Genomic DNA, 20,817 nt, shown 5'->3' with positions numbered 1-20,817 from the left:
CCGCCGATGGCGTTTCGGCCGAAGCCGATCCCGCAGTCGGCGAGGCGTTTGCGGTTCTTGTGCCAGTTGGCGTCGCATCTCCAACAGTCGTCGATCGGGTTGCCCGTTCCGCAAGAGAAGTACCCCAGTTTCCTCCTCTCCGTGTGGTTCCTCATGCTCCTGCGTTTTTACAAGATTCACCCACCACACAAAATTAACTCATAATTACGGAATTTGATTTTTTTTAAATTAATTAATTTTGTGTTTATATTATGGAATGGTGGTAGCTGTCATTTGCCATGTGTCGGTGGGATTTGATTCCTACCGTGAGATTCTGTAGCAAACGGCGACAGACGCAGAAAGAGACCGTTAAGTACGGACAAGCAGATTTAAAGACAAACGAACAAGTTAGTGAATCTAGTCATTGTTAACGACGATCCACCCCTGTCTGTCCACAGGAAAACGGATATGGTTTTGACTCCTCCCATTTTTGGACCGTACAAACAAACTATATAAAGCACAATATTCCATTTTCAAATATTTATTTGCCTTTCCTCCTCCCTCCCCCCATCCCGAGTTGGTTTTATTTAATAATAAACTGTAACAGTACATTAAAAAAAACGTAAAATTTTATTTGGTTTGATAAAATTCATGGATGCTGTATTGAATAACGGTCACATTAGTAAATAGAGTAAGAAAAGATGTGCATTTATTATTTTATTAATTATAAAGGAAAATGGAAGACACACATTTATGCAAGACGCGTGGGACACGGATCCGCTGGTGCGAGTGGAGGCATGTGACGTGGTGCAGTGAAAACTGTCTGCTTGAGTTATTTTAATATTATTATTAATTAAAAAAAAAGGCAATATTTTTTTTTAACAAGAATTTGGATAAAGGTCGTCTAAAACAATAATGAATGATACATGTGCGAAGTGGTTGTATTTTCCAAGTTGGTGGGATTCTGAAAAGCAAACGGTATAACTAGGAAACTATAATATATATATATATATACAGAGACCACCATGTTACAATCATATACTTGTATTATAAAATGAAATAAAAATGCGAGATGATGATTGCATACACTACTCTAAATGTAGCATGAATATTTTGGTTATATTTATTCAACAGGACGTATTTGTCATGTGAACATGAGGAATTCAAAGATTGGTTGGTTGGAGAGAGTAATAAATAAGCTGTAATCTTTATATATATATATATATATATATATATACACAAAACAGGCAGATCCGATCCAACAACACCCAACAACAGAGAAGTGACAATGGTAATTAAACGAAATAGGACCACTGTAACTGTATCCTATGTGCTCTTTATTACGCCTCCAAAAACGGCTACTCTATCATATTTATTACTATTATCATTAATTAAAGTAAAAAGGCTATATATATATATATATATATATATTATATTCTTCGATAATCTTGCCATGTTGTATCTGGAACTCAATGCAAAACTCTACGTACTATTTCTGAACATGGGTTTGCTTAATGTACCACACCTAATTTGGATTCATATAAAATTCGTAGCATATTAAGATATATGTACGTAAATATGATACATTATTGTTTTATTGGAGTAAATTAAATATTCTATTTACGTGTGAATTATTCTTGGTATTTATATTTTCATGTGGAGGAATAAAAAAAGAAACATAAGAAATTATTAGCGGACAGAATGTAAAACTCACATATCAACCAAGGAGGCGACTTCGTCCGCAACCTTGTCTGGATCCGCCACCGCATGTTCGTTCCATTCCGGCTCCTCCTCGGCTCTAATAAAATTAAAATTTCAATATATATAAAAATATAATTTTTGAAAATAACAGAAACCGTAAAAATTATTATTGATATACGTATTATCTACGATTTTTTTTTAAAAAAAAAATCTGGAGAATATACACACTGCTCAAGAAAGTCACCATCCGGCGAAACCGTTAAAGAAAAGTTAACGTGAGAAGAGACTGAGAATCGTTTCGTAGTAAATGACCAATATACCCTCCCCATTGGCTTTCCACAAAGCTGACGTACGCATCGCTGGAGGTTAAAAAGGTAAAATCGGCTGGGCGGTAGGGGAATGTACGGTCTAGATCGTTGGATCTGGATCCACCGCCCGAAACCAACGGTCCGTATTGCTTCGAAGTGAGGCGCATAGTAAGAGCTCGAAACCATAATTTAAAAAAAATTATTTTTTTGTTAAACAAAAAAAAATGGCGAAGAAAAAAACGTAGCTTAATTTTGTGCTTCTGATAGAAAAATAAAATTGACGGGAAGCTTCATGATTGCTCGCGAGAAACTTGGTTGAGCAAAAAAGCGCGTGTGGGAAATTTTCTTAAAAATATAGCGTTTTCTCTCATTTTCCCAGCATCCAAACAGGGGAAGAAGCACTGATCCAGATTCCACAGAAAATGGTGAGAATGGCGAAGGAGAACTCCCGGCGCGGAGGACAATGCGAGCCAAGTAGATGTGAAGAAGCGAAAATTCGATACAGGAAACGGAACAGAATGAGAGAAATCTGCTCCCTGTGAACGAAGACAGGAATATGGAGACGATGGCTAGGGACCTAATTCTTCCGCATAATTTCAAGCGAGATAAGAAAAATTTTCTCGCATTTTCTCTCGATCGAAAGAGAGACGCAATGAGAAATTAAGAAATAGAGACCTGGAGAGAGAGATCTTGTCCTCCGTCGCGTTCGCCATTGCTCCAATGAACAGCACAGCGAGGAAACCCCAAATCCATTTGGCCGAAACCGCCATTGCAGCGAAAGAGATTTTATCTCCCCACTTTCTCAGTATCCAAACAGACGAAAAGGGAAAAAGAAAGAGAGAAGAAGAAGGAGAGGAGTCAAGTGACAGAGTACGAGCTCCGACGATTTAGCCCTCTTATAGAATCTGAAAGAAAAGCAAAAGGACACGAAAAAGAGCCGTTAAGACGGCCGTTAAGATCGATCTATACTGCGTCGTTTTGCGAGACCTCGTCGGCCTTCACGTTTTTTTAACGTCTGCAAAGTAACGGCGTTACTTATCCCCGTAATTCCCCTTTCTAACCGCCACTAACTGCTCAAGCGTGTGATCTTACTGATCTCGCACGCTTCAACTCCCTCTTTCCTTGTATTTCTATTTTCTCACCATTTCTTCCTTCTTTATCATTTTAACCCCTAATCCGTAAATAAAAATTCTATTTTTGAAGGAAAAAAAATTCAGATTATTTTTAATATCTCCTGAAAACTTTAAGGTCGTATAATGAGAAACGATCATACTATTATCCATCTATAATTTAGTAAAATACGCATGTTTATTAACATTTTAAAAAACACATTATTTAATTTTAACTGAATATTTGGTTTTTCTTTTTGTAATGAAAAGAATAATGTATGAAATCGACCAACCTTGAGCTTCTTCTCTGAATATCATACTGAAAATGACTAAATGAAAACTCAGTAATAAATCAAATGAAGCAGGATTTGATTGGCGAGTAACTGGAGGCATTCCCTTTCGGACAACAGTAAAAATTCAATTCAATCACGCAGTTCCTTTCTCTTACATATGTTTATTGACACGTCAGCAATACGGATTCGGGCACGAGAGATGCCGTACGGGAACAGACGTCATAGTTTCATGCTGATTTTGCGGTGTCATAGGAAATTCATTTAAAGAAAAACACAAGGACCTTTTTTTTCGTTTAGATTATAAACAATTTTCCGTAAAATTTTCCATTGATTTTCCCGGCGCCAATCACGGTTGACTAACCAAGAAACAGCAACTCATATATATATATATATGTGCGTGTGTGTTGTATGTTCTAGAAATGGAAAATAAATATTTTAAAATTTTCACACTAGCTAGTATATATATTTCAAACTAAATTTGCTGATTAAATGAACAAACCGTGTTGAATTGTGGTAAAAAAAAAATTTAATTATTGGGTTTCACATACCTAAATGATCGATTACCATCACGGAACTAAAATGTATACAATGCATATAATTTACTATTTATATGCCTTAACAAAACTGTAATATTTTTTTATATGAAAGCTGTAATACTATAATAAGAAGGCCCGTTTAAAAACAAAAAATAAATAAATACAAAAAACAATGCTTTTTGTAATGATTTTATGTAAATTATAATCCAAAAAAAAATACCTAGATAATGGAATCTTAACCGGTTTTGTTGGTTCACCAATACAAACGGCTCATCTCGAATAATGTTCCCATGCAACAACCACCAAGATGCGCTCTCATCATGCCTACTTTCTTACGCTTTATTTTTTTACCCAATATATACACCTGACGTTTTTACCTTTTCACCCTCCTCTTAGACATTAACTACTATTTTACCCTCTTTTATTACATAAAAACAATATATCACATGTTACCTTAGCTTATAAACACCTAGGATATATATATATATATATATATATATATATATATATATATATATATATATATATTTATATTTTTTTTAATTATATGTAGTATAGAAAATAACTGATGTTTTTACTAGGGTTTTGGCTTTTAATAAAGTTTAAAATGAATTTTAGGTTTTGGTATTCGAATAAATTTTGAATTGAAAAGGGGTAAATGAACAAAATTCCCAGTTTTCTAATTACCCACTAATCCATGAATTCAAACCTAGAAACCCTAATAATGTCTTGAATCTTATTCTCCAACAGGTAATAAACCATTACAAGATGAGAGGGAACATTTTGAGCTACAACTTGGGAGGAATGGGATGCTCGGCAGGGATCATAGCGGTTGATCTGGCGCGTGACATGTTACAGTCGTGCCCTAACAGCCACGCGCTGGTGGTCAGCACCGAGATGGTCGGTTACAATTGGTATGCCGGGAAAGACAGGTCGATGCTGATACCCAACTGCTTCTTTAGGTATATATATATATATATAATTCTATCATTTTTAACTTATTGCTTAAGATTATACTTTTCATTATTATCAGTTTTCAATTGTAAACTGTTTCATTTCTCATAATATTTATATAGTTTAGATATCGAATTGTTATTAAGATAAAATTAAACCGACTGATCTACAGTCTTTGGTCTCTAAAATATTCAATAATGTATTCAGACGCCCAATTAAGTTAGAATTTTGGTTTAAATTAAATATCCAATTAATTATCTAAAAAAAATGTTATGATTAATTTGATTTTGTAAAACACGAGTACATTTTCGAGGCATGAAGCCAGTTATCAGGGTTTTGACTTTATTTAGTTTGGAAGTTAAAATCATTTCGAGGTTTGCTTTGTGTACAGAATTATGATCCGACATCATTACAACAATTGATAAACGATCCAACGGTTCAGAATTTTCGTCCGGTGAAAACACCTCTCATGTAGACATATAATATTTCTATACAATCTTATGTGTGTATGTATGTATGTATGTATGTATGTATGTATGTATGTATGTATGTATGTATGTATGTATGTATGTATGTATGTATGTATGTATGTATGTATGTATGTATGTATGTATGTATGTATGTATGTATGTATGTATGTATGTATGTATATCATAAAGAGTTTGGACAGTGGTGAGCTTTTTAGAAGCTTTTATGACTCAAATTACTTTTGGAAAAGTGGAAAAGTTGTAAAGAGAAGATTTTGTTTGGCAAATGTTTTCGGTTAACCCAAAACTGGCGGGCCAAAGTGGTTCTAATTACTTTTTTTTTATAATTTATTTGTTCCTTTTCCCTTTTCAATATAATTTATATTATTCAGAAAATTAAAAAAAATCACAATGTCATTAACATTTTGTTTATCACAACTATGTAATTAAATACGTATGATTATATTATAATTCTGTATTAGATTAGGAAACCTTATAAAGTATCTTTCTTAAATATGTATGTATATAATTATATACACAAATCATTTTCAAATAATACAATTTCTAAAAAGTATTTTCCTCGATCATATCTTAACAATAATCAATATTATATAATATTTTTCATCAATTGGTTTCATATCATATGAATAATGTTTGGAATGTTGTTACAAAATAAATTCGCAATCTTCAAATGATGCAATTGTTATACTAACCAAAAGAATTATGAACTGCGGTGTTAATTACCTTGTCATCAATAATTTACCTTTTCTTCGCAGAAATTTAACCTAATTAATGTCTACTATCTTTGACTAATTTAGTATTGTGAGATTTTACTTGATCACCACAGAGTAAATATTACTGTCCTTAAATGGCATATTGAAATAGACCCGAGTGTATTTTTTTTATTCCATTTTAATTAAAATTCAAAAAATTCATAGAAACCAACGAAGCAATTCGAATCATTATTATATAAATAATCACATATATTATTTTTTAATATATATAGAGATATGTGGGCATATGAAGCTTCAAGGCTAAGACAAGGAACAAGGACAAGATCCTAAAGGGAATGTCCACAAGCTCCTGAAATGGTCACCAGACAAAGGGGAGTCAATACCAGAGAACAAAATTATGGTTCCGTGAGAGGGAAACAATGAAACTCCATCCATTTATGCACATATTACCATTCTAATATATATTTTTTTTTAGTTTTGTATATAATTATTTTTATCAATTAATATATATGATGCATTATCAACAACATAACAAAACATATACCCTTACATATATGTGTATATATATATATATATGTATTCGTCAAATCCCCTATATATATTTTAATTGAGACACGAATCTTTAATGTAAAATTTGCTCTAGGATTTTGTAAAATATATTTTTTTTTTGGCTTTTATTACATTTAGCACCGACACGACAAAAAATCCTCAACGTTACAAAGATCTCGCTCGTTGATCCACATAAATCAATGGTTTGTTCGTTTTAATATACGAAGAGACGTCGTTTTTTGCCCCCACCCATATATATGTGTGCGTGTATATATATATGTATGTATGTATATTTGTGTCGTTTCTTTTGTTTTAATTAATAATAATGGAAATATTATCGTTCGATATGTAATAAAACAAATGTTTCTTTTTCTGACGGCGGAAGGTTCCATGTGAAATTTTCGACGGTCTCCATTACGATTAACGTGTCCATGCAAGTTGCAACGTTAACTTCGACGGAGACATAATGAAATAGGACTCCGCATCTAATTATAGATCGATCGATCTAATATCTTATCAACTAATTAATACGTATAAGCTAAAGTCTAAATTATATTGAGGATTATAATGTAACAAGTAAATAACACGATTGCTCGCATTGATCCGCGGAATGATTAGAGATCGTATTTGAATGTTTCAAAGTATTATTCCGTTCTAATATACATGGTTGTATATAGTCTTTTATCAAAAAAAAAAGAGAGAGGAATGATAGAATACGGGGAGGTGTAGGTGGTCCCTATTTCGGTGGGACCCACATGATCCCCATCACCACCGCTCATTGAGCAGCACCATATCCAAACCAATAGGAAACCATTTCCCACTGAAATAAATTAATATCAAATAGTAACCCTTAGTGCGTAACGCGGAACATGAAAAAATAATAATTTATTTCTTCCACATAGTAATAACGAGCAATCGTATATCACAAACATCTCGGGGAATCTGGGATATTATATTGGGTTTATTGTCTTTATACATAAATTCAATTCTATTTTTTTTTTGTAATAATTAATTTATATAATTAAAGATTTCGTTAGTTGTAAAACTACTAATCTATAAATCTCTCTCTCTGTATATATATACAGAGTTGTGTTAGCACTAATTAAATGAATGTTACTTGGTTATGACACAAAGGGATGGAAGGAGAGATCGGTTAAGCCTTTAAGCACACTAAGACCCCACTTAAGACATTTTGCTTAATTGATTAACCATTAATTATAACAAAAAAAACTTAATCTTAATCAATTTATTTCCCTTTTGCTTTGCTTCATAAGTGACAAACATCATTCATTCACTCACATGTTTGTGTGCATTTAATTATAATTTATTTGCCACGAATCTATATCCCCCATCGCCTTTCTATAAGCTCCTCATTTATTTTTTCTCTTGATTTTGTTTTTATTGTAATTCGGATGGCAGTGTATAATATCAAAATATAATTGAAAAGAATAATTAATTTTCTGATTGTAATTTAGATTGCACACACACACACATATATATATGTATACTTCTCTAGAAATAAAAAATAAAAATAAAAATAAAAAAAACATAGATGATAAATGTCAACTATTTGGTTGGTGATTTCGGGTGAAGCTTTTTTTTTTTTTTTTTTTATTTTTTGCTTGTTGATTTCAATTGGGTGTGTGAGCTCATTACAATGCAATAACCCCACAATCACATGCTTTCACACACCATTTGTTCCTCCAACCATCACCAAAAGCAATTCATAATTATTGGCAACTACAAATTCCAAAAATATATAAAATAATAATTAAAAATATAGTAATAATTATTATATCGACTGTGGTAATTCACCTTTTCAATTATGATAATATAAATTCAAACGGCAGTTTCCATTATATAAGGTTAATTTGGTAATTCTAAGTCTAGTTTCTCAAACCACCATCAAAAAATGGAATATTGGGCCGAATTGGCTAATTTGTCACTTTTGTTTATTTCACGTTTTATGGAATTCTCGTGTGGATATTCAAGGCCTTTAATTGGCCCATTTAGGAACACGAGAATCTCATATTCACATTTTTTTTTATTCGAGAATATAAAAAGAAAATACCTTATCTAATTTATAATAATATAATTACTAGACACATTTCCATATCGTATACTGAAATTTATTTTATAAATTTTTTCATTTAAAAATTACGGATCAAATTAGCTACTCATGGAATATATATATATATTATCCGACCTGGATCTACGAGTAGTGAATTTTTAAATCCATTATCCAGTTTGAACGTTTATGATATCCTACGGCTACGAGCAACCGAATTTCGGTTATCTCGTGAACCGGACCGGTTAACCGAATTTCGGTTACTTCACTCGATTTGTTTCCTTTTCGAAAATCGATTACTTTTTAGCAGCGGACGTAGAGGCGTCTCTGTTCCATCGGCAAGCGTCACTTTCGCTTGACACAGACTACCGAAATCATAATAGACCCATGTAGAGGAAGAATCGAAGCAAAAGCACCAAAAAAAACCCTAGAAAAAAAATGCAGTACAAGAACTTGGGGAGATCGGGATTGAAGGTGAGCACGCTCTCGTTCGGCGCGTGGGTGACCTTCGGGAACCAGCTCGATGTGAAGGAGGCGAAGTCTATTCTCCAGTGCTGTCGCGACCACGGCGTCAATTTCTTCGACAACGCCGAGGTCTACGCCAATGGAAGAGCCGAGGAGATCATGGGTCAGGCGCTTCGCGAGCTGGGTTGGCGCCGATCCGACATCGTCGTCTCCACTAAGATCTTCTGGGGCGGGCCTGGTCCTAACGACAAGGGTTTATCGCGGAAACACATCGTCGAAGGAACCAAGGCTTCCCTCAAACGGCTTGATATGGATTACGTTGATGTGCTCTATTGCCACAGGTAAATATTTCATTTTTTTCTTCTAAAATTTTCTTATATTTTGAATTCTTCAAAATTATGGGTTTTTGATTGATTTGATCTGAAGTACATTGATTTTATCGATTTAGTGAAGTGGGTTTGTCTGGAATTTCTCTTGCATTGATGTTCTGTCATTTTTCTAAATTGATCTCGAGATCTCTTGTGATAAGTAGTAAATGTGTTCTTTTTAACTGCCCCTAATTCGGTTGTGTATGTATTCACGTGGATGCCTATACACATGTGTAAAGATTCAAGAACGATTTTCGAACTCGAAGTTGTCGGTCCTGGAAATTGATTGCAGACTGAATAAACAATGCTGCGGCCTCCATCCATAATCTTTCGTTTGTACAGTGACGAGATCTTGTATCCTGTAATAGATTGAACCTTGGCAAAGGTGTCCTTGCAGTATGATTATCGAGATTGGATGCATCAGTTCAAATCTGTCCAAGATTTTAACAATTTAATCTCATTGGTCTAGCAGACTAATTCCGTCAAGAACGGAACTTGGCGAACAAGTTTCCCTTTTGTCCGGTTAATTGAGGTTTCGACAATATAAAGTATCGCATGAGTGAGGTGTTAGCTGTGGTATTTTGTGGATCTGTTATTGCTGTACTGTGCTTTCATTTGATTTTGGTATAAGGTTACTGCAGATTATCCAGATCTGCAATTCACCGTATTTATACTACAGTTTCAAGTGATCCATAAAGAGCGTGAATGTGGGAAACTTTCCCACAATCTTTCGCTGGAATGGCATTTGTGTATTTGTTTCATCAGATTCTTGCAGCGTGATTGTGCCGTATGTTCCATATTGGAAATCTACATGGAAAGTTTCTTCCTTTCCGTGACAGGCCGGACACTTCGACTCCTATCGAGGAGACAGTGAGGGCGATGAACTATGTGATAGATAAGGGGTGGGCATTCTACTGGGGCACAAGTGAGTGGTCGGCGCAACAGATAACCGAGGCATGGGCAGTTGCCGAGAGGTTGGATCTGATTGGGCCGATTGTTGAGCAGCCGGAATACAACATGTTTTCCAGACACAAAGCATGTATCTGATGCCTTTCCCGCTCATGTCTTTATGCTTTTTTGTTCCATTCTTGACTTTTTGTGATCATATATGATGCAGGTTGAAACAGAATTCCTCCCTCTGTACACCAACTATGGCTTAGGTCTCACCACATGGAGCCCACTCGCATCGGGTGTCCTCACGGGAAAATACAACAAGGGAGTTATTCCTCCCGACAGCCGGTTTGCTTTGGAGAATTACAAAGTAAGGCCGCCTCCTGCTTGGTTACATACCGTTTTCTTGCATTCTCAGCTTAAAACCCTTTTTCTTGAGCAGAAAAGATGAGGAGACCGTTCTTTGTTTTGCAGAACCTTGCCAACAGATCACTGGTCGATGATGTGCTGAAGAAAGTGAACGGCCTCAAACCAATTGCAGATGAACTGGGCGTGTCATTGGCTCAGCTTGCAATTGCCTGGTGCGCCACCAATCCGAACGTGTCATCCGTCATCACGGGTGCCACTAAAGAGTCTCAGGTTGGTTCTTCAACTCACATATATAATCCCGGGTTCAATTCAAAGTTTACGGTGAAGGGTTCGTCTGTAAATGAAAATCAGTGGAAACCCTCTTGCCCCGACAGAACATACTTCGAACCCGGACACACATATACAAGTAAGATGCTGAAAAAGATTGCATTTTTTATTTTCTCGAAATGCAGATCCAAGAAAACATGAAGGCGGTCGAGGTCATACCGTTGCTGACGCCTACGGTCCTGGACAAGATCGAGCAAGTGATTCAAAGCAAGCCTAAACGTCCCGAGTCTTACCGGTAAAGATGATCATTGGAATCTTTATGTGCTGTATGTGCTTTGTCCATGCCTTATGTTGTTGTTGTATTTGAGATTGATGACTTTGGATGAGAAACATAAGTGTGTTGCCTGAAACCATATCCAACGGTTCAGATCGAGCTGTGTGGTTTCTTTTGGGCGATCTTGACCGTTGATAACTTGCCTTGATTAGTGTATAATTATTGTTAATCGGCAATGTGAATGTTCTTTTTTTTTCTTTTGGGTGATTAGACGCATTTAGAGCCAAATAATTGGGGACCGAATTTGTTATCACTTTCAAACTGTACCGTATCTATGATAATGTAATATAAAATTTTAATAAATTCATTTAAACTTCAACGTGCATAACATAATGTCCGCAACATAATGCACAACATATATATATATATATATATGTAAATAGTTGCTGCTGACATTATGTTTTGAATAAAATATGTAAATTACTATTTTTGGGTTATTCCAAAGATCTATATTAGCCTTTCTAATTTCCGTGCAGTAGAATGAGGTTGGAGAAAAAAAAAAGAAAAAAAGGAATGAGATTGAACAATTATTTTTTTAGTTATAAAATTTTAAATTGCATATTCCAACTGATGTATACATGTCAAATGTGAGTAGATTTCGTCATTGCTATTATGCATGATAACAACTTTAGCTTGTGTGACTGATTAATTTTCGTTACTTGTTTTTAATTTTTTTTTAAAATTATAAAATAAACTTTCATATTCTTGTAAATTTTTTACATTATTTTTTTCTTTCAATTTGAAGTAAAAATTAAAATTTTATTTTGCGACTTTGTTTATTTTTAGATAATTTCGAGATCAAACAAAAAGACATTTGAGGAAGAGAGAGAGAGAGAGAGAGAGAGAGAGAGAGAGAGAGAGAGAGAGAGAGAGAGAGAATTTCGTTTTTTTAGTTTATTTGGAGTTTGTCCCCCCCGCGTTATTTTGAGCTCTCTCTCTCCACACCTCACGAACCAAAAACCCCAACTTTCGAAAACTCCAATTTTTTTTCCTTCCCCTTTTCCATTTTCAGAGAAATTCTTTTGATTTTTCCCACCGGACAAACTCCCAGTTTCGAATTTTCGTTCCCCTCATTGCCAATCTCTCATCCGCAATCCCGATTTCCTCACTTTCCGGGTAATTGAATCTTCATCATTTCGTTTCGATTTGAATTTGTCAATCCGTCAATGCGCATTTTATCTCATCTATGATTTCGATGCTTCATGTTCGTATACATGCCCTCTTATTCCGTTGATATGATTGACTCGGTCATTTGCAGGAAAGGAAGTTCTGAAATTTCGATGATCCTTGTAGCTTTATAGACGAATCCATCTAAGGAGGGTTGATATAATCCTGTTGTCGTTGTTATGCTTATGCAGGGAATTTCGTGTGATGAATTTGGAAAGAGAATCTGTGTCCTGTCTTAGTTAAGATCTTGTACCGGTGTATATCCAGTTGTTGATCGTGTTTGCCGGAGTTTTGATGGTGGATGACACACGGGTTCGTGTTTGATTTCCACAACCTGTTTGCTGTATTTCCTCAAAGACCTGACCTGAGGATAATTACAATCTGGAATGGAGGATGAAATCACCTGGTTTTCCGCATTTTCATTCTGAAATTCGGATTAGCTTGCGGATTAAGAGAAGGGTAACGTCTCAACGGGTTTAGATCCACATCAGCGAAACTTGTTCCTCAGAAAGATTGAAGCAAGTGTTCGTATATTGACCTCTACGGCCTTGAGAATGCAGGGTTTTTGTCCGGGTGGAGAAGAATAGGACATAGGCTTTTCATTTTTTTTTGCTCGGACAGCATGACAATGGAGGTTCCCGGCAGCTCCAGCTCCAACCAGCAGGTAGATAGGGATAGTTTCAGCAGGGACATTAGCCGTGTTAACAGCAGAAACATAGATAATATCTGTATCCAGACAGGGGAGGAGTTTTCAGATGAGTTCCCGAGGGATCGTGCCACTCAACGAAGAGCACATATTGCCAGTAACAACGTTGAGAACAGCCATAATCGCCAGCTTGTTTACGAGGATCTCAATCGAATCCTCGGCCTTCAGAGAGTTGATTCTGATGTTTCAGACGTTATTCCCCTTAGCGGATATTCAGCCGAGCCCGATTCTCAGCTTCATCGGGATAGTAGTATAACAAGATACATGGACCATGCTGTCAGTGACATGCATCGGATGGGCGGAAATTACTACAACAATGCTGCTCATCGACCAAATCCCGTGCCCTTCGACATTACAACAGACTCACCTCGGATGTATCACACAGCATCGGATGCTTCTTTGCCGGGAAAACTGAAGTTTCTCTGCAGCTTTGGGGGAAGGATCTTACCACGGCCAGGTGATGGGAAGCTTAGGTACATTGGAGGAGAGACTCGGATTATCTCGATAAGGAAACATGTTGGTCTCAACGAACTGATGCAAAAGACGTATGCTGTATGCAATTATCCCCACACGATCAAGTACCAATTACCCGGAGAAGATCTCGACGCGTTGATCTCTGTTTGCTCGGATGAAGATCTTCTTCACATGATTGAAGAGTACCAAGAGGCTGAGAAAAGAGCGGGTTCTCAAAAGATACGGATATTTCTCGTGTCTTCAGTTGAACCGGATAGCCCGAACTCTTTCAATGGGAGGAGCACAAACACGAACAAGAACATGCAGCAGCAACCAGATTTTGATCATTATCACTATCTTTCCGCTCTTAACGGTGTTGTGGATGCGAGTCCTGGGAAGAGTTCCAGTGGCCAAAGCATGGCAAGTCAGACCACACAGTTCGGGAATAATGCTTCAGACTTTAGCCCTACATTTCATCGAGACTCGCCTACTTCTGGTCGTACACTGGAAAACAAAGACTGCAGTCCAACCACGTCGAATTTCTTGGCCGCTTTTCCAAACCCTGGTCCTGTTCACTTCATGCCTGCAATGCAGATTCCGAGGAATTCATTTGGTCAGCAATCTCCTCCTTCATCGCCATTTCCAGTTCACCAGAGAGCAAATACTGACATCCCATACTTCGTTGATTCGAATGGGTTCTTCGACAATAACATATCTTACGTGGTTCCTCCTAACTTTCCGCTACAGCATCAGTTCTTGATGGAGACTAAACAAATGCAGAAGCAGTCGGAAATGAATTTTCATTACCGGAGCCCGAGCGGTGACATTTTCCCTCATCCCAACCAAACTTGTCAAGCTTATATGGGATCTAAGAAACCGATGCTCAAGAAAAACGCTCTTTCTGATCCACTGCTGCATGATGAGAGCCAGAGTAACAGTAGGTTGGAATCAATTACCCCACAGAGATGGAAAATAGTGAGAGAGAGATTACCTTCCTTGGCCATGTCAAATTCTGCAGTGAAATGGCAAGAGCCTAGTCCCTCTGTCAAGAATCCAGAGAACATATGCAAGGACAACAGCCTTGAGTTTTCTATGGAAGTCCCGAAATGGATTGACCATGATGATCCTGGTCCTTTTGATCAGACCAACCCCATGAGTTCAAACTTCCAACCCTTCGACCGTGTTACTTCACGTCATTCACAAGACTCAGGAAGCTCGGTATTCACTTTATCAGTGAACCCGAATGAAAGTTCTGCCGATGCTTTGAGGGAGAAATTGAACGATGTTCAACTAGATACTGCTCCGGTTACTGAGATCAGAAGCCAGAGTGGTCAAGCCGATTACCATGCATCCACCAGGAATTTGCTGGATGAGTCTGAAAGACGGGAACCGCCCATTCCAAGATGTGTAAGCATAATTTTACCTTCTTAACAATACAGATGAAGGAATTTCTTGAATCAGCTACGACTATCTCTAGTTTTTACAAGTTTTTTATCTGGAAAATGTCTCTGATATATACTGCATCTGATGATTCAGAATTTGGAGATAAGTGATGATGCAAGCACTCGGAGTCCTCTTCCTAGAGAAAACAGTTTGCATTTTTGTGAAATGCCGCTTGGAAAGGTGGGATCTAGCGATGCTGTGTTCTTGCACACGCAGGATTCGAATGATTTCCGCGAAAACAAGTCTCTTGGTCCGGCACTCATAGTTGTGGATGTGACGAACGGAATAGATTCAGTGGTCCCAATAGAATCTACTATCCTCCCTCGTGTACAGAGCGAGTCGGAAGATAATAATTTCTATTCAAGGGAAGAAAAGGAAACTGGCGACGGTCATGAATTCGAAATTGAGGTACTGCTCTCTTGGATTATATCTGCAACATTTCTTGGCGTTTGTTGCTAGTGGATTCTGACTACTACTGTGCTTTTTTGTGTTGCAGGAAAAGGATGGAAACCGCAGAAATACTAATGAATCAATCAGCGAGTCCGCAATGGTTGAAATTGAGGCTGGGATTTACGGCTTACAGGTCGAAAATGATCAGCACTTTCACTCTGTTTAGGCTTAGACGAACGATGAAAATGCATGGAATCCTCATTAATTATGGGAAAGAATCAGACAGATTCTTTAACCACACTTCCTGTTGCGGTGTTTTGTCTTCTGGGTGCAGATTATAAAGAATGCGGACCTCGAGGACTTACACGAGCTTGGGTCGGGGACGTTCGGAACTGTTTATTACGGGAAGTGGAGAGGAACTGATGTTGCTATCAAGAGGATAAAGAATAGCTGTTTCTCTGGAAGATCATCCGAGCAAGAACGGCAGGTAAAGCTTACTCACTCTAAATCATTTTTAAGTATGAATTACTTTGTATCCATCCAGGAATCTTAGCATTCGAAAAGATTTTCATATAATGCAGACGAAAGATTTCTGGAGAGAAGCAAGGATATTGGCAAACCTTCACCATCCAAACGTGGTGGCGTTTTATGGAGTCGTACCAGATGGACCCGGTGGAACTATGGCGACTGTAACCGAGTATATGGTGAATGGCTCTCTGAGACATGCCCTGCAGAGAAAAGACAGGTTTTTTTCAACATTGCCGCACTCCTTTTTGTTTTCTCTTATACATATGACAAAAGTCTCTGAGATTTTTCTTTCATCATTACAGCAGATCGCTTGATAGGAGGAAAAAGCTCATGATAGCTCTGGATGCTGCATTTGGAATGGAGTATCTGCATATGAAGAACATCGTTCACTTTGATCTGAAATGCGACAATCTGCTCGTCAACTTGAGAGATGCTCAGAGACCGATCTGCAAGGTACTGACCCTCGGCCGGCCTATTCTCGGATCGTTTTTTTTAATCGAAATCGCATCAATACATACAGTTCCCTCTTGCAGGTGGGTGATTTCGGGCTGTCCAGAATAAAACGAAACACTCTGGTCTCGGGTGGTGTAAGGGGAACCCTTCCATGGATGGCACCTGAGCTTCTAAATGGAAGCAGCAACCGTGTCTCTGAGAAGGTACTCTCTCTCTCTCTCCCAAGATCAAACCAGTGGCTCTGAAACCGCCATTGCTGTTCCGTCTCTCTGTCTCTCTGTCTCTCAGAACAAAATCTTGTCCCAATTTCAGGTAGATGTCTTCTCATTCGGAATAGCAATGTGGGAGATCTTGACAGGGGAAGAACCCTATGCAAACATGCACTGCGGCGCCATCATCGGTATATACCCTCTTTCTCTATATATCGATCCTTCCCTTTCCAATCGTTGAAACAAACAACGAAAATCTTCAGTGTACTGTTCGTGTTCTGATATTTCTGACAAAAAAAGGTGGAATTGTGAACAACACGTTGAGACCGCCGGTGCCGGAGAAGTGCGAGAAAGAGTGGAGAAAGCTGATGGAGCAATGCTGGTCGTTCGATCCCTCCGACCGCCCTTCTTTCACGGATATCGTTGACCGTCTCCGTTCCATGTCCGCTGCCTTGCTCCCCAAGCGACGAATCTGAGCCGTCCGATCAACTTCAGACCATGAATCTACTCATGTTGTAAGATGTTCACTTTTTTTGGGGTTGTCCGAATTATTGGCCGAGAGGAATCTAATACAAAAAAAAATGGGGGGAAATGCTAGATTCCATCATACGGAGTTTGTAAAAAATATAGTATTTGATTTGATTATACACATTGGGGGGTAAATTAGTTGTACCCAAAAGTTGAGGGGTCATTGTGTTATATATGAGAAATGTGTTTCTCAATCAAAGAGGATTCTCTTTTTCACAACACAAGATTTAGCTGCTATATTCTATAAATTTAATTACCGTAAACTGAAAACTTAATCTAAATCGGGGGCATTTTTTAACCAAGTAACGATTTTGTGCCCTAATTAAGAATATCCAGATTTCTTGGGGTGTAAAATTAAGTTAGATACCATTTGTGGGCCGGAATATAATTTCTGGAAAGGTTTAGAGATCCATAGATACTAATTATTAGTTTATTACCCATACGGGCACTCACTCCAAAGCCCATATCTTCTGAGCTTATCGTACGTATCCGACACGTCATCATCTGTATGGTTTTTTAAATATTTTTTTTTGTGTGAGAAAAAAAAATTGTTACTGATATATTTTTGAGATATTTTTTTGATCGGCATAATTATTTTCAGATTTAAAATATGATTTTGATGGTGTATATCTGAACCCGTAATATTAGCTGATAATTAAAGTTCAATATTTTATATGAAAAGTGATTAGTTTTTACATTAAATTGTCACCAGAAACATTATCCAATTACGGAAGAAGAAACATTAGCAAAAATAGAAATTTAAGTTTTAGGATTTTTCGGCAAGAAAAAAAAATGCATTAATTAATTTATTTAATTTTCTTTTTTTGGGTCATCATCCCGAACCGTCGAAGCGTGTGAAATGCATTAGATACTTCGCCGCTATAAATAATCTCGTCGGGAGCGGAGATTGCAGTTTCGTGTTGAAAGAAATCTCTCCGAGTAAAAAGTCTCGATCTTGCTGTAATCGGTGAACATGGAGAAGGCGATCGAGAGACAGAGGGTTCTGCTTGAGCATCTCCGTCCTTCTTCTTCTCCCTCGCACAATTTCGAGGCGTCTCTCTCTGTAAGCACCGTCTCGCTGAATCCAGATTCTGTTATTCGTCTCTAGGTTTTCGCTGGGAATTCTGGCTTGTGCGTGATCTGGATTTCGCTTACGGACTTTTCGGTTTTTGTTTTTGTGTTTCTTTCTCTTGATTTGGTTCCATACTCATCGGTGTTTGAGCTGAAAATTGTGGATTTAGCCGTGAACTGGGATTGATGTGACTGAAGATCGGGTTTATGGCTTTGATTTGCTGCTTGGTTTATAACATCAAGATTGAAATATCCCTTTTTCGTTTGTGTTTCTGTTGGTTGTTGATCTACTGGATTACGTTGATTGGTGTTTTGTAGAAAGTGTGCGTATGCATATTCTGATTCTTCTCGTATCTTTTTAAATTTGCGTCTTTTCTTATTGGAACTTTGTAAATATGTCTTCTCTCTCACTCCCTCCCCTCCCTCTCTGGAAAAGTTCATTCATGTTTTAAAGATATCAGTTTGCTTTTCTGGTTGAAGCGTCTCTGGGACACAGCGAATGTTTCCTTTTCTGATTTGCATTTTGCTGTCGGATTGATAGCTTGTCATCCAAATGGGGTGGACCACGCCTCCATTCCTTAACTTCGAGCGCTGTAATGGTCGGTGTATGTTGTCTGGGAACCTTATGCGTGCTGTTATTCATTGCTCTGGTTCTTTATTCGATTTTCCTGGAGCATCCATATTCTTCTTTATCTGATCTTCTTTTTAATGTATTGTTACCAACTTACCAGGCCTCAGCTTGCTTGGCGGGAGACAGTGCTGCATATCAGAGGACTTCACTGTATGGGGATGATGTAGTGATTGTCGCGTAAGTCTCACTCTCTCTCTCTCTAACTCGAGAAGATTTATCGAGCCTTTATAAGATTCTTGTGACTAATTCACCTTTCAATATCTCACAGGGCGCATAGGACCGCACTTTGCAAGTCGAAACGTGGTGGATTCAAGGACACATATCCAGACGACTTGCTTGCACCTGTTTTGAGGGTCTGCAACTGCCCTTTTCATTCATTTGTTGTGGCTGCTTTTTTTTTTCCTCCCTACTACTTATATGACACCTCTTTGGCTCAGGCATTGATAGAGAAGACAAATGTAAACCCGAATGAAGTTGGTGACATTGTTGTGGGTACCGTTTTGGCGCCAGGATCCCAAAGAGCCAGTGAATGCAGGATGGCTGCGTTCTATGCTGGCTTCCCTGGTATGTTCTCTTCGATTCTTGGTCATGCAAATATTTGTTTCTGTTTCTGTGTACTCATGTTATCGTGGTCTTCTGTAGAAACTGTGCCTGTTAGAACTGTGAACAGACAGTGTTCATCTGGCCTTCAGGCTGTTGCTGATGTAGCCGCTGCCATAAAAGCTGGATTTTATGACATTGGTAAGAGAAAAACTCTTTTTGACGGATGAGGTGTCTTTTTCCACTTGGTAGAACTGAGCTAATGATATATTTTGAATGCAGGTATTGGGGCTGGGTTAGAGTCCATGACAACCAATCCAATGGCATGGGAAGGGTCAGTCAACCCAAAGGTATTATTGTCTCTTTGTCATCTCTTTCCGCCTTTGAGGGGTCTTGATCAGTGCCATTAAGTTTTTTCAGCTCCACTTAACTATTATATCATTGCAGGTGAAGAGCTTTGAACAAGCACAAAACTGCCTTCTTCCGATGGGTGTTACTTCAGAAAATGTAGCAGGTCGGTTTGGTGTGACTAGGGAGGAGCAGGATCAAGCTGCCGTGAGTCGTCTCAAAATATTCAGTACGGTTTTGTTTTGCATCCCCCTAGATTGTATCTCCTGTGCTGATTTTTGAAGTGATATTTTTTTAGGTTGAGTCTCACAGAAAGGCAGCTGCTGCTACTTCTGCTGGCAAATTCAAGGATGAAATAATCCCCGTAACTACCAAGGTATTTTTCAGATTTGTCCTTATTTAGGCTTTTGTCCAGGTAGCTAAAGTGCAGTCCTCTTGTGCCCTCGGCTAATGATTTTGTGTTACACTTTTCAGATCGTTGACCCGAAGACGGGTGATGAGAAAACTGTAACGGTTGCTGTGGATGATGGGATTAGACCAAGCACAACCCTGTCGGACCTTGCAAGGCTGAAACCTGTGTTTAAGAAGGATGGAACCACAACTGCTGGTACGTGATTCACTTATAGATGAATTGTGTTTCATCTTCAATGAGAAGATATAATGGTATCATTGCGATGTGTTCCCCCTCCCACGATGCAAACAGGAAACTCCAGCCAAGTAAGTGATGGAGCAGGAGCTGTTCTTCTGATGAAGAGAAGTGTTGCAACGCAGAAAGGACTTCCGGTTTTGGGTGTATTCAGGTGGATGTGAATGTAGAGAGAAATTGCAGATAGTAGTCCTAAATATGGAATGCTGAATCATATAGACTTACTTGCACAGGACGTTTGCGGCAGTGGGGGTAGATCCAGCCATCATGGGTGTGGGGCCAGCGGTGGCCATTCCTGGTGCAGTGGAGGCT

At 37.9% G+C, this 20,817-nt stretch overlaps 4 protein-coding genes across 6 annotated transcripts in view; 3 read left to right on the top strand and 1 right to left on the bottom strand.

The window, feature by feature from the left end:
* Positions 1–2,863, bottom strand: part of LOC104801050 (probable pectate lyase 1) — a 4,250-nt gene extending 1,387 nt beyond the window's left edge. Inside the window, exons 1-3 of the mRNA XM_010524129.2 lie at positions 2,664–2,863; positions 1,694–1,777; positions 1–159 (exon numbers count right to left, since the gene is read on the bottom strand). Coding sequence (XP_010522431.1) covers positions 1–159; positions 1,694–1,777; positions 2,664–2,758 — 338 coding nt within the window. The 5' untranslated portion in view covers positions 2,759–2,863. The remainder of the gene's footprint in view (positions 160–1,693; positions 1,778–2,663) is intronic.
* A 6,151-nt stretch (positions 2,864–9,014) lies between these two features.
* LOC104801049 (probable voltage-gated potassium channel subunit beta) lies at positions 9,015–11,589 on the top strand. Its single transcript, XM_010524128.1, has 5 exons — positions 9,015–9,504; positions 10,371–10,566; positions 10,649–10,792; positions 10,897–11,061; positions 11,244–11,589. The coding sequence occupies exons 1-5, from the start codon at positions 9,137–9,139 to the stop codon at positions 11,355–11,357; spliced, it is 987 nt and encodes a 328-aa protein (XP_010522430.1). The 5' UTR covers positions 9,015–9,136; the 3' UTR covers positions 11,358–11,589.
* Positions 11,590–12,347: 758 nt separating this feature from the next.
* LOC104801048 (serine/threonine-protein kinase phg2) lies at positions 12,348–17,466 on the top strand. 3 transcript variants are annotated; one of them, XM_010524126.1, is made up of 11 exons: positions 12,348–12,508; positions 12,751–13,018; positions 13,120–15,125; positions 15,255–15,569; positions 15,658–15,744; positions 15,886–16,038; positions 16,133–16,296; positions 16,382–16,532; positions 16,613–16,735; positions 16,845–16,932; positions 17,042–17,466. In XM_010524126.1, the coding sequence occupies exons 3-11, from the start codon at positions 13,182–13,184 to the stop codon at positions 17,215–17,217; spliced, it is 3,201 nt and encodes a 1,066-aa protein (XP_010522428.1). In that variant the 5' UTR covers positions 12,348–12,508; positions 12,751–13,018; positions 13,120–13,181; the 3' UTR covers positions 17,218–17,466. The 3 variants fall into 3 exon arrangements, with proteins under 3 accessions (XP_010522428.1, XP_010522429.1, XP_010522427.1); XM_010524127.1 differs by having other exon boundaries at positions 12,751–15,125; positions 16,385–16,532; XM_010524125.1 differs by having other exon boundaries at positions 12,751–15,125.
* Positions 17,467–18,124: 658 nt separating this feature from the next.
* LOC104801047 (3-ketoacyl-CoA thiolase 2, peroxisomal) overlaps positions 18,125–20,817 on the top strand; it is a 3,465-nt gene continuing 772 nt past the window's right edge. The window contains exons 1-11 of the mRNA XM_010524124.1: positions 18,125–18,332; positions 19,072–19,148; positions 19,240–19,324; positions 19,409–19,535; positions 19,614–19,712; positions 19,794–19,861; positions 19,959–20,066; positions 20,158–20,235; positions 20,334–20,466; positions 20,563–20,659; positions 20,739–20,803. Of these exons, the coding sequence (XP_010522426.1) occupies positions 18,243–18,332; positions 19,072–19,148; positions 19,240–19,324; positions 19,409–19,535; positions 19,614–19,712; positions 19,794–19,861; positions 19,959–20,066; positions 20,158–20,235; positions 20,334–20,466; positions 20,563–20,659; positions 20,739–20,803 (1,027 nt within the window). The 5' untranslated portion in view covers positions 18,125–18,242. The remainder of the gene's footprint in view (positions 18,333–19,071; positions 19,149–19,239; positions 19,325–19,408; positions 19,536–19,613; positions 19,713–19,793; positions 19,862–19,958; positions 20,067–20,157; positions 20,236–20,333; positions 20,467–20,562; positions 20,660–20,738; positions 20,804–20,817) is intronic.

The sequence above is a fragment of the Tarenaya hassleriana genome, unplaced genomic scaffold (genome assembly GCF_000463585.1).
Source record: "Tarenaya hassleriana unplaced genomic scaffold, ASM46358v1 Cleome7, whole genome shotgun sequence".
Lineage (NCBI taxonomy): Eukaryota > Viridiplantae > Streptophyta > Magnoliopsida > Brassicales > Cleomaceae > Tarenaya > Tarenaya hassleriana.
This window is presented reverse-complemented; position numbering and strand designations above follow the sequence as displayed.